The sequence below is a fragment of the Austrofundulus limnaeus genome, unplaced genomic scaffold (assembly GCF_001266775.1).
Source record: "Austrofundulus limnaeus strain Quisiro unplaced genomic scaffold, Austrofundulus_limnaeus-1.0 Scaffold21, whole genome shotgun sequence".
Taxonomy (NCBI): domain Eukaryota; kingdom Metazoa; phylum Chordata; class Actinopteri; order Cyprinodontiformes; family Rivulidae; genus Austrofundulus; species Austrofundulus limnaeus.
Window position 1 is genome coordinate 1793866 of NW_013952423.1, and position 13180 is coordinate 1807045.

At 37.9% G+C, this 13180-nt stretch overlaps 1 protein-coding gene across 2 annotated transcripts in view; it reads right to left on the reverse strand.

Moving 5' to 3' along the window:
• Window positions 1–1023: 1023 nt before the first annotated feature.
• The window catches only part of doc2b (double C2-like domains, beta), an 87655-nt gene continuing 75498 nt past the window's right edge, over window positions 1024–13180 (reverse strand). For both annotated transcript variants that reach the window (XM_014004028.1, XM_014004027.1), the window contains 4 exons: window positions 8614–8771; window positions 4391–4472; window positions 3397–3493; window positions 1024–1974 (listed from right to left, as the gene is read on the reverse strand). In XM_014004028.1, coding sequence (XP_013859482.1) covers window positions 1841–1974; window positions 3397–3493; window positions 4391–4472; window positions 8614–8771 — 471 coding nt within the window. In that variant the 3' untranslated portion in view covers window positions 1024–1840. The remainder of the gene's footprint in view (window positions 1975–3396; window positions 3494–4390; window positions 4473–8613; window positions 8772–13180) is intronic.

Here is a 13180-nt window from a genome sequence, read left to right on the forward strand (position 1 = left end):
AATGGAAAGTGGTGTCAAAAAGAAGATAAAAAATCAAACACGGGAACTGAGGCGGTGGGAGGTTCGCTCATTCATCAGCTGATTATAAAAACAGAAACATGCCGGATCGTGCCACTCGCGGCGACGGGAGGAAACCACGACGTCGTCAGCTGATCGCAGGAACGCTGAGCGTTTTCCTCGTACGCTGTTGAGAGGATTTACATGGTGGGCATGCAGGGAAAAGGTCACGCCGCCGACTCAAACTCATAAAATCACAAAGACGTGGCATGCATCCTGACCTGCTCATCTAGGGTTTTTTTTAAGTGTTCATATGTGAAAGAAGTATAAAATGTTTGGAGTGAAAGTTTGATGCTGGGCTTTAGACATTAATATTTATATTTTTACTCAGATATCGGTGCAGAGCTTCAGGACAAACAACACATTCTCAGGTTTTTTTTCCATTCTGTTGAATATATTTAACACATTAATTAAAACTTCAGCTCTTCTTATCTTTGCTGCAGTGATTTAAACCTCACGTCTTCTGTTCTAAACACTTGATTATTTTCTATTTGATGCAAACTTTCTGACCCTGCAGCGCCACTGGGTTAATGAGAACCAGGTACAGGTCCGGGAAGAGGTCCAACCTGGAGTTTGGCAATGAAGAGGACTCCAGGGGTGACCAGTCCTGGACCTGGAGGGTCACGATCCTCCTTGTTAGAGATCTTTCTCTGCTTTGACACACCTGACTGCAATTAATGGATGATTAACGGTTTTGACTCAGGTGTGTTGGAGCAGAGGGACAGAGCCACAGTAATGAGTAATGAAATATTCACTCATTACATCTCAGTTTGATATATATTTTAAAAATTATTCATCCTTTTGACTTCATTCCTCTTAAATTCAACTTAAATTTATTCAAGTTAGGTGTGACTTCTGGAACTTTTAGGGTTTAAAAACAGGATTTTAGTGAAACTGAGTCTCAGGTTAAAGGGGACATATCACCAAAACCCCTTTTAGCCCTTAAATACATTTTGTTTTGTACTTGGAGTCTCTCYTGGTGCTGCGTAGATATCTTTATTCTGTTTGGGTCATACTTTTCAACCCGTTCAGTGTGCTTTTTCCTGTTATTCCTCTAAACAACCTGTAACAGCAGTTTGGACGACGCAAACATCTTTTAATCTTGTGGAGGAGAAAAGTCAGAAAATCCGAAGCGCGTTTTTGTCGTAGAATGCACGACAACACTGAAGGTAAAATATATCTTTGGGTAAAGACTGGATCAGGAACTGGAACAAGCTGTTTTCTTGATTCTGTTCTAAAACAAACAAAGTGACTGAAATTAAAAGAACACATTTTTAAAACGAACTAATTGTGTTTAAATCCCACTAAACTGTTATTAAAGTGCAACATCTTCTCGTTCTGCTGCTCCCACATGCTACTACGTCTTACAAAGGTTTGTGAGGATATTTTGGATATTTACAGGAGGAAATATTTGCTTTTTTTTTTAGTTTTTCTGTTATTTTCCCTTCATTTTACAGCCAGACTCATATAGCGAAGGTTTTTCTCAGCTGCAGTCAAAGGTCTCATCAAATAGAAAACATCTGCTTCGTTTAGCTCCGCCCACCATGCAAAGGAAGCTGACGAGCCTCAGWACAAACCGTTATTTATTCTGTTGAGCGGATCTTTGCTGTCAGTGAAGAAGATGTGAAACATAAGATTTGGAGATTTATTTTTTTAGTTGAGCCCTGTTGACAGGAAACGCATTCCAGATGAGAGGCGTCCAACATGAGGAAGAGTCCAGTGGCAGTGGCGGCGGTTAAGAAAATGAAGGCGGGGAACAGAACCGGTGACAGGAAGCAGGTCTTCAGTCATTTAGAGAGCCGGGTAGCTCGTTGGTCAGCGTGTGCCAGCGTTCGATTTTTTTGTCCTTGTTTTTGAGGCAGTCGAACCAATGTTTGAGCCTCTCTCCGTTTGCATTGATACCCAGAGAAACGCCACCTAAAGACAGGTGAACACACACAGGAGGAGTCAAACACCCGGCTCTACGCAAAACTCAGAGCCGTCAAAACGGCTGAAACTCCAGCGTTTCTTAACATCAACTGATCTTAGTTTAAAACTTCGGCATCAAAGGTGGAGAATGATATGTAATCCTGTAGAGTGTCTGGTTTTTACAGAAGTTCTGCAGATGATCTGTGCGATAAGACAGTTATTTTCTATATTTGACCAAAAAAAAAGCTAAAATGTCACTGTTAAAAAAAGTGCCTCCAGATGAAAACTCTTGCGTTTTATTAAAAACTAGATGATTAATTAATAAAGGTGATTTTATCACAAAGCTGGACTCCGATTAATAATAATATAATCCGGTTTTATAAATGATTAAAGACTAATCTGCAGATAGATTACGAGGCACTAAATGATTTGTCCTCCCTGAAAAGAAATAATCTGATTTTAACTCAGTGAAATAAAAACCTGCCCTGAATGAATAATAATTTAAATATTCAGTTTTTGTCACCTGAAGCTGGATGACGGATGGTTTTACTAACCTTTCAGTCAAAAAATGACATTTTGTTTGCTGTTTTTTATGAAAGTACTCAACCAAATATAATGTTTTGTAGGTGGAAACATACATCCGGACCCACATTGGTCCTGTTTGAATTAAAAACACTTGGTCTGCAAAAACTAGTTTGACCACTTCTGACACGTCAAGATACATAAAATCCTTAAGATTTCAACACTAAATCACATTCCTAAGGTTTAAGAAGTTTTTCATCCATTTTTTGATTCCCAATAATTCAGTTAATTGAAGAAACAAAATCATATTTTTCAAAAAGGGGAAGATATGGATTTAGCTGAAAACATGAAACAAGACATTAYTTAATTAGGTGRGAAAAAGRYGGTCTCAGGATGATTTAAAAAATGAAAATAAAAAATTGCCACTGATTTCAGTAAAAAGACACTTTCTGTATTGATCTGTTTTTTTTTTACTCTGCTCTGATGTGAGAATAACATCTAAATCTCTCACAGACGCCCCTCACCAGAGGAGACAACACAGCTGGTGCACAGTCAGAGGCCGCTGAAGTAAACTTCTACTCGCCTTCAAAATAAAAGCACYACAAAGACTAAATWTWAAAYAGARTGATTTATATTAGACCTATCTTTTGTTCTGATGGACAGAAMCCAACAGTTTTAAGGATAAAATAAATTACCACATTAGATGTCTAACACATTGAAGGCAGGACGCCTGAAGAGGAGTTTTAAAYGCAGTAAAGACTCGCTGGGTGTTTGAAGCAGAAAATGTTGGCAGCTCAGTGTGCTGATCTGACTCTCGGCCCTCAGGCTTTAAAGGAGCGAACAGATGGACCGTCAGCTGGACTGAAGGCCCCGCAGCAGAGCTGGATGCTCGGGCCCACCTGGTCTTACCTATGAAGTCGTTGGATTTGCCGATGTCGTAGTCCCACACGGTGATCTCCAGCGTCTTCTTAGTGAGGTCTGCATATTTTATGTCGTAACAGAACTCCTGCAGTAGACGAAACAYGAGTCACGTTTGGGATTTCAGAATAAAACTTATTTTAAATCAACTTCAGCATCTTGGTAACCAAACTTAGTTTGGAGTTTAACAATAATCACAAACACAGCTGACATTTCTTCTTGATTTTTGCGGCTGGTTTGATATTTTTGCTTTCATCTGTAAAGCAACACTTGAGTCTGTGATAAAAATAAAGGTTTTTGCTCTGCTTTAATCAAAACTCTGATATCTGGAGCGATGTGGGTCTCTGACAGAAAGGCCGAGAGGTGATGGAGGAGGACGGGCGCCAAAAATGTCAGAGAAATGTCAAGCTGCCGGCCTGTGGGAGCGTTTGGCCAAGGGTGTGTGTTTGTGTACAGGAGGAGACTTTCTGTGCCCCGCATCAACCTGGAAAACATTTAATGTGCTGGAAAGACAATAAATAAATAAATAAATAAATAAAAATCCTATTTTAAATATTTCTGGTTTGAAGAAGCTCTTCCATCGTTTGCAGGCTGGTCACTGAATCTGCTTATTTCATTTTGAATGGACCAAAGCAGTACGTTGTCTATTATTCATCTTTCTACAAAGTTTTTTCTTCTCATAAAGCTGTAATTTTGTCCCCCAAAAAATCATATTACAAGAGTCTGAGTGTTTAAATTACTCAAATTAAATCAACATTTTGTCCAAATCCTGCGTGTTATAACYGAGATTAAAAGAAAACTTGTTACTAAAATAAAACTGTACATCATTTGAGGCAATTAAAAAACCACAACTGGAACAACAACGTGATCGTCTTAAAATAAAAAATAAAATGTTAAGTGCTTCTATAGCTGGTGGGGTTTCATAATCCATAAAAACATGCAATATTTCTGACAGTTTTACAGAGAAAGCTGTATTTTTTTTTACCTCGTTGAACTCAGGATTCAGAGTTTTCTTTTTCACAGCCGTTTTGTGCTTCGACTTTTTGTTCTCGTCGGGTTTTAGGTACCTGCAGGAGAAGAAACAGAGGGTTCAATACAAGCCGTAAAGCTTCCGTTTCTGTAACAAACAATAATGTAATCCAGATGTCGACGCCTTACAAAGACATTTTGTTTGTAAACAGTTTGTGTTGTTCTGTCCTCCAGGGGGAGCTGTGGTTCTGCCCGGTTTTTACCACATTTTAGACCAAATTATATCTGATTTAACTGTTTTTTTATTATAAAGACCTTTAATCCCAGCTGAAACAGAGTCAAAAAGATCACTTCTCAAAATAAAATTTTAGCCACTTCACAAAACTGAATTTCTACAGTTTTTTAATGAATTTCAAGAATTTTAACACAATTTTTGTAGCAATTTTCAGCTTATAATGACAAAATTTCACTGATTTATGGTTTGAAGTCCTGATGGTACAGAAAATATCTGCATGTTGGTCGCAGTATTATTGCTCTGAAAATCATTAAAAAACAGAAACACTTCAGGATAAAAAAACAGTTAAATCCTCTGTTAAATGAAAGGTTTTAAGTGAAGCTGGATGTTCCAGATGTGGTGGGATCAGAGCCACGGTAAGAAGGATGGAGGAGCTGCATCTTGTTTTCTGTTTGGGTTGGCTGCAGCCGGTGAGTCAGCGCTGGAAGCAGATTCTTGGTGCCACCGTTGCCCCGGGTGCAGAGACGTGTGTGTGTGTGTGTGTGTGTGTGTGTGTTCCTGAACCAGCTGTGCGTCCGTGTGGAGCTCAGACTTCTGACTTTATACATTATTCAAACATCTCACTTCTGTTCTGAGCTCATCGGACTTATGCAGTTATTTCCCAGGATAAGACAGAACCTTACAGAGAGGCTAAGAGGGGTTCTGCTCACCGGCTTCACACACATGCTGTAATCGTTAATGAAACCACTGAGCTCCCCTGACAAATCTCAGAGTGGAAGTTGCGATACTACAAGTGTTATTCTGCAGCAGAAGGGTTTTTATTCTAATTTAGCTGCGTCTCGTTGGTTTGATTACGATTCAAACAACCTGCTCCTGAATAACTCTGCGGTTAAAAACCTCAGTTTTTACAGATTAAAACAAAGAAGACACGATTCCCAACCAAGTAAAACATAAAGGCAGTATCTGGACTGTAACTTTTATATTAGTCGGGAACTTAAAAACATGAAAAAATACACAAATCTTCTCTTAGAATCACACTGAATTTATTCTAACACACTAATGTGACATGCAACAGTTTTGTCTTGATTTACTCCCAGCTTGTCTTTATTATGTTTTCTTTAAATCTGTCCAATCATTTAAAAATAAATTGTAATGATTTTAATCACCGTTTTCACTCATAGTTTGAGTCATTTCTACTTTCCCAGAACCTGACACTGGAGCACCAAGTGTTTTACCCGTTTAACCAGTATGCTTTACCCGTGACAATATATTTAAAAAAATTATTAAAAACTAAACTGTATTTTTACAGTCTTGTTTTTTTTCTAGCTGAAATAAATGTTAAATAACATCTAAATTTGACACTAGTCTATGATTCTTTTAACGAAAACAAAAACTGTTAAAGCCAGCGAATCAAACACACAAAAAAAGTTTCCATCCAATTTTAATGTGAATTTAGCAAATTTTAAAAATGTGAAAGTGGGGGGGGGGGNGACATGGGTTTTTACGATGTAAAAACATGTGTGCATTGCCATGTAGCATGTCATTGCAGCATGGCTTTGCCTGCAGCATAGGACTTGAAGAATGAATTTTGACCAAGTTCAAATGTGTTTTCTATTCCAGCTTGTGCCTGTCACGTCAGCAGGTGTTTGTAATTAAGGTAATTGAGTGACAATATGAAGKTAGAAGAGATTTTTTGTTAAAGTTGCGTTAGCTGGGTTTTGAACCCTGATCTCCCACATGAAAGTCCATGACATAGACCATTAGAACAATGGAGCTGTTGCAGAAGATGGTGGCAGGGGTTGGTTTGTATGTGTGCAGAAAGAGGCCACATTGCCAATACAATTATTGACACTAAACTGCATAATATTACAACAATAGAGCAGTATTAAGACAAATTTATAGTAAAACATCAAAATACAATCATATTAGTAGTGTAAACACTGAACCATTGAGTAAAATATTAAGAAACTATGGTGCAGTTCCAAGTTGAGTACAGCTGGGGGCAGTATTGGACCATTACAAGGCCCCATTGACTCCCATTATATGAATTTGGAATAAAGTTTAAACATTAATATTTCAAAAACTACAAGTTGTACAGCTACCAAAAGGCATAGCAATCATTTGGCACAGGACCTTTACAGATAGAAATTACAATGGCAGCTGTAGGACAAAGTATGCAGGAGCATTGCACTTGCAGAATGAACTTTGACCAAGTTCAAATATGTCTTCTAAACCAGCTTGTGCCTGTCACATCAGCAGGTGTTTGTAATTAAGGTAATTGAGTGACAATATGAAGCTGGAAGAGATTTTTTATTGTGTTAGCTGGGTTTTGAACCCTGATCTCCCACATGAAAGCCCATAGAGTTAACTATGAGACTATTGGAGCTGTGGCAGAGGGCACTGCCAGGGTTTGGTTTGTGTGTGTGCAGAAAGAGGCCACATTGCCAATGCAATTGTTGATACTTAACTGCAATATATTACAGCAATAGAGCAATATTAGGACAATATCATAGTAAAACATCAAAATACAATCATATTAGTATTGTAACCACTGAAGTATTGAGATTAAATATTATTAAACTATGGTTCAGTACTGAGTAGATATAGCAGGGGGCAGTATTGGACCAATACAAGGCTCCATTGACTCCCATTATAAATTATTAAAAATTAATATTTCAAAAACTATAAGTAGTACAGGCACCAAAAGGCATAGTCATCATTTGGCACAGGAGCTTCACAGATATAAATTATAATGGCAGCTCTAGGACAAAGTATGCAGGAGGAGAAGCATGCCAAAGTGGAGATGACTTGGATGGGAAACAAATCACAATAGTGTGCATTGCATTGGCAATGCACACTGAAAATGCACATCAGACATGTTTCCATCAACTGTCTTGGAGTGAATCAATTGTAATTACAGCAGACGTTAACGTTACACATGGCTGTAGTAAAAAGGAAGTAGTAAACAGGAAGTAAACTTACAGGGACACAGCTACCAGCAAAATTGTAATTATTCTGTCATATCAATCAGTTTTGGTGATTGATATGATGTTATGGGAATATCCAGGAAGACCCTGACAGCGGGAGGAGGGTCCAACTGCAGCCGCTACAATTATTGTATAGCAGGAACAGCTGATCCGGGTAAATGTTCACTTCGTCAGAACTTATTCTGCAAAAGTGTTTCCATCTTCCTTTTTGTGATGAGATACTTCAAAAGGCAAATCAAAAACTTTGATGGAAACACGAACAGATGAGAACAGGTGTAGGTGGGCGTGGCAGAACGATGGAGCACAGAATAACAAAGAATGGCAGGAAACACCAGGAGGGAGGGACCAAACAAAAYACTAAAAAATAAACATAAAATTACTAAAATAAATAAATAAAACCACTGATCATCGTATCAAACCCACCCACAGATGTCGAGCATTTCTTCGCCCTTTCAGACTCACAGGAAGTAAAAGGAGGAAAAGGTCACGATACATCAAAACGTTATTTGTCGCCGTCGATCACATCGTGTTCATCTGACACTTCCTGTGTTCATCTGTTACAGCCGGCGCCGCGTCCTTCAAGCCTCCTGGAGACTCTCCCTCAACCTTCGAAAACAAAAAAAGTCCCTCTTTTGTTCCGGAGGTTCGCTCGGCGGAGTCGGAAATTAATTGCGCTTCCACGGGCGAGGCAGATGAAAGACTCGGGGAAATGTTCAGGTGAGATAAATAAGATTCTCTTTCAAATTAGGAGCCATCACGCCGCCTCTCTCTCATGCTGCTGATAATCACAGGTTATCTCTCTTATTCTGCTACGACATCAGCTCCGGCAGATAATCCTCTCCTACATCTCCCTCATCGTCTTCAACCAAAACTAAAAATAGCTTTCTGGTGTTTTAGATGAGAGATGAAGTCAGCTGTTTGCCTTCAACATCAACCTTTTTGTCTGACAGAAAACAAACTTTTCATGTGAGAATAACAGCCTGCATTCAGCCCCATGTGATCTTTTTGCATACTGACGTTTTGACGTAGGGGTCGGAGAAGCCGTTGGCGTCCATGGCTGCGAGGTGAGCGCAGCGTATGATGCCCACCACCAGGCACGACTTCTGCGTGTTGTACTTGAGGGAAATCATGATCCGTCCACGCTCCTCCAGAGACTTGTCTTCAGTCTTGTTGACCTGAAGGGTTGAAACCAACAGATTTAGTCGGCGGAGGCAGGATTTCATGCAAAGGTCGTGACATTCAGGACCCTTCAGTGCTGCAGCCGCCAATGTTTCCTGAACGACTCCACGTCTCAGAATAGAAGAAATAAATCAAACTAAAACCAGATCTAACCTGTTGCAACAATGCATTGAGTTCCTATAATTAATGTTAATGTTAAATTCAATCAGCTCCCACATAAAAACTGTGAATGGTATAAGGTTTTATTTTATTTTATTATGTTACAAAGCTTTGAGTTAGGAAACTCTGTTCCCTCAGTTTATTAGACCATTTGCAGATTTGTTAAATTAATTTATTTGGTTACAGAACTAGCAACAGTTTGTTGTTTGGGTCCAGCAAAGTTATAGATTTGAACAAATTCTTCATTCTAAGATCAATAACCTAAAAAATAAACATTGTAAAACACAAATACCATCTCTTGTTGAGAGGAGGAACAAAGAATTCATGACATGTGTGTTATAATTTAATAAAAGCCATACCCCAAACTGGACAAGCTGTTAAGAACCATGAACAACACAAAGATTAAGTTGAGCAGTGTTGATCATTTTCATACAGCAGTTTAACCTTTGTAATATCACAGTTTACAGTATTACTGGGGGGAGCAGATGGGGGTGTCTTCTAAATAAGCTGAGGTGGTCAGAACACGTCGGTAACGTTGTGGGGTATCTTCTGAAAGAGCCTCAAATGTTTATGTCCCAGTTTTCATTGCAGCCTTGTAGAAATTTGATGCTTCCTCACATGATGCATACATTTTGATACTGAAATATAACAAAATACCTACATACCACCCAAGACTTATGAAGAGAAAAGTTCTCCAAAACTGTACAAACAAGCATATTTTAATGCAACGTTTGGACATTTAGGGCGACGCACCGAGTCTTTATGTGTCCCTGTGATGGACAACAAAAAAATAGTGAGAAAATATGCAAACTTTCAGCTATTGTTTCACTTAATTCAGTGTTTTCGAACCAGAAAGCAGTTTTCTAAATGATCAATTGTTAAACTGTTCATTGTCAGGGTGGACATACCGCAGAAACAACTGCCAAATCTCCAGAAAAAAAAGGTCACAAATATTCTGAACATGTTCAAACCTAAACTGACACGACTGAAGTTTCTGTGACTAACGCCAGGAAGCTGAGAATCCTGAAAATAATTAAAAATACTCCAGAGATTCCCTCGTATTTGTTGTGTCCACCTAGTCGCAGCTCAGTGAGATATTTAAACCTTAAACCTGTTCTTTACTCCTGAATCCTCATCTGCATCTGAAGCAAAGCTGAACAAACCAGCTGCTCATTAAAACCAGCAGTAATGGACATCTTTGCACTCAGATTTCATAAACTTAAATCTCTTCGTTTTTATTTTGACTCCCGGCACCTGACAGATTTAAAATAATTCTAGGTTGTAAAATGTGGGTTAGATGGGTTCATTCTGTGACGGGACATCAGTGCCGTAATTGCCGTCTTGACATTTGTGTGTCTTGAATTTCAGCCAATCAGTGATTGGCTGATTGGTGCCATTTCGAGTGCAGACGATGAGTTTATGGCTTCATCGCGTTCTTAGGAAAAAAATAAAACATCTAAGTGGAAATGTGACCTCCACTAAAATTATTTGTGTAGAAGACAACGACTGAGAACGTGTTTCTGTGTCCAGGAATCAACTCGGCCCCAAACCGGAATCAGAATCTGAAACTGGAAGCTTAATTAGTCCCGCCTCATATTCTCCATCCTGCTGACAATGTTGACGCTCGCCTCGGTCCACAGATGGCACACAACTTGAGAAGTTCCCACAAGGCACAGAGAAAACGATGAATCAAAGATAGGAGCGAACTTCCTCTCTCTTTATTACTTGAACTGAAACAGTAAAACAACATGACGCTCTCACAAAGCTGACCTGCTTCACCCGGAAACAAAGCTTTTTAGGACGAGACAGATTGGGTTTACTGTGGTCCAAAAGCAGCCGAATGAAGATTCGGCTTCTCGTTTGCAACAAGTGTTTTCCAGCGTGGCGTCGAACTGAGCCCAGAAATTCTCCAGAACCTTTTGTTTATTTTTCAGGTCTTATTTTCTTCAGTTTTTTTTGGCACAAATCTCGTTTCACAAGTTTTGTTCTATTTTAACAATTCATATATGAAAACGTTCAGCTCCTTCAGGACACTTCAGCTTTGACTTTTGCTATTTCAGCTATTTCTACTTTTTTGGATATTTAGCTTTTTCTATAATTATTTTTGCTCTCATTGAAAAGGACTGGAGCTAAAACTTTTCAAAATGTTCATAAATCTTTACAGAACTTTTAACTTCTAACCCGGTTCTGCTTTTTAACTTCTTTGTGCTAATTTCAGCTGCTCTTTTGTTGATTTTAGCTTTTTTCATTCAGAATTGTTTTCTGCTTTTCTTCTGCAAACAAACATTTTTGTGCTTCTTTCCGCTGATTTCTGCTAATTTCAGCTTAGTTCAGTTTTTAGCTACTTTTAGCTAATTTCAATTAAAGTGAGCTTTTTTCAGCTAAATTCAACTTTTTGTGATAATTTCAGCTTAATATTGCTTAACTGAACAACTTTCTGTGTCTTTAAGCTATATTCAGCTACTTTTTAAAGACATTTTAAGGCTAGTTTCAGTTTTTTTTAGCCATTCCAAAATAAGCTGCATGAACTTCTTGTTTTTTGCTCCTTTGAAAATGTTCATTTAATTTTCCCTTCTGCTCTTTTTGTTAATTGAAGACATTTTATTAGTCTTTTCAGATTTTTTGCCCTTTTTTTGCAATCTTTCTACTGATCTGTCCTATTTTCATCTAAAGTCAGCTGTTCAAATTGAACTCACATTAACAGTTTTGTTATTAAACCTTTTCAGCTTCTTTATAGCTTTCAGATAACATCTTTTAGCATTAAGCACTCACTGCGTTTTCGCAGAAAATACAATTTCCCAATTATTTTTTTTATCTACTCAGTGATATTTTTAAGTAATTTCAAACATCTGCTGAAACATGAGCCAGGAGAACGACAGCATAAAGGTTACGTTAAAGCTGATGGTGACTGTAAACACACTTGATATTTATAAAAATATCTTATAATATCAGTGTAATTTATTCTTTTACGTTGTTTTGGTCCTTCACCAAACACTTGAAGCTATCTGGGGAGAAAAATACACACTCCGGCGTATAAAAATTACAGAGATGCAGCCCATAAAGAGCTATAAGAGGGTTTTTTGCAGCTAGGCCCAGTGAGTTAGAAATGCAATTTGTGAGCGGCACTGTTAGCTGCTGATTGTGTGAATATGCAGTGGATTTTTCTTTACCTCAGCTCTTTAAATAAAAACAGAATAAGTCTCCTAATATCAGCTGAATAAATGCACAGCGGCTTAACAACTTCGAGCTTATCAGGAGCTACTTGAAAAAGGACGAGGTGAAGGAAATGTGGGCATTTCAGCTTTTTTCACTGTGGTTTGTGAATTTTAAACTGATATGAAAAAAGTATTTTCTGCTTCATTCTCCCACTATTATTAATGATAAAATAGTATTTACTACACAATGAACTCATATTACTTTGAGTCCAATTTCAGACAAGTCTTTGTATTAGAATAAAAATACTGATTTCTCTGATTAAAATCTTGGTCAAAACTTTTAAACACATTTCATGGTTTCTAACTGGTTTTAGCTTCATCAATAGAGAAAACAAAATAAAACTTTATTTCTAATGTTGTTTGTGATATGAATTGACAAATAGTTCAATTAAAGAACAGAAATATCTTAAAAGTAAACAAGTAGTCAAATTGTTTTCATGTAAACTTTCAAGGAACACAGCGTCAGGAACCATTGATATTCATAGTGAGAAAAGTTCAGCTAATCAGTTAACCACAGAAGTATCTTCTCATTTAGCAGATTCTTTTTTTTTTGCTATCTTTGGGAACCGTCAGCAGATTGATTAGCTTCCACTGTGTCAGTCACCCTGGGTGTAGCATGTAGCGTCTTTAGCAGCTAAACTTCAAACTAATTGTCAAAAATAAATAAAATTAGATTTACAATATTTAAATAATGAATACAAAAATAGGCCATATATACGGCGGGTAAAATAAGTATTGAACACGTCACCATTTTTCTCAGTAAATATATTACTAGAGGTGCTAATGACATGAAATTTTCACCAGATGTTGGTAACAACCCAAGTGATCCATACATACAAAGAAATCAAACCATAAATGTCCAGAAATGAAGTTATTTGTAATAATGTGGAATGGCACAGGGAAAAAGTATAGCAGGACAATAGCAGGACAGTGGCAGGACAATAGCAGGACAGTAACAGGACAATAGCAGGACATTAACAGGACAATAACAGGACAATAGCAGGACATTAACAGGACATTAACAGGACATT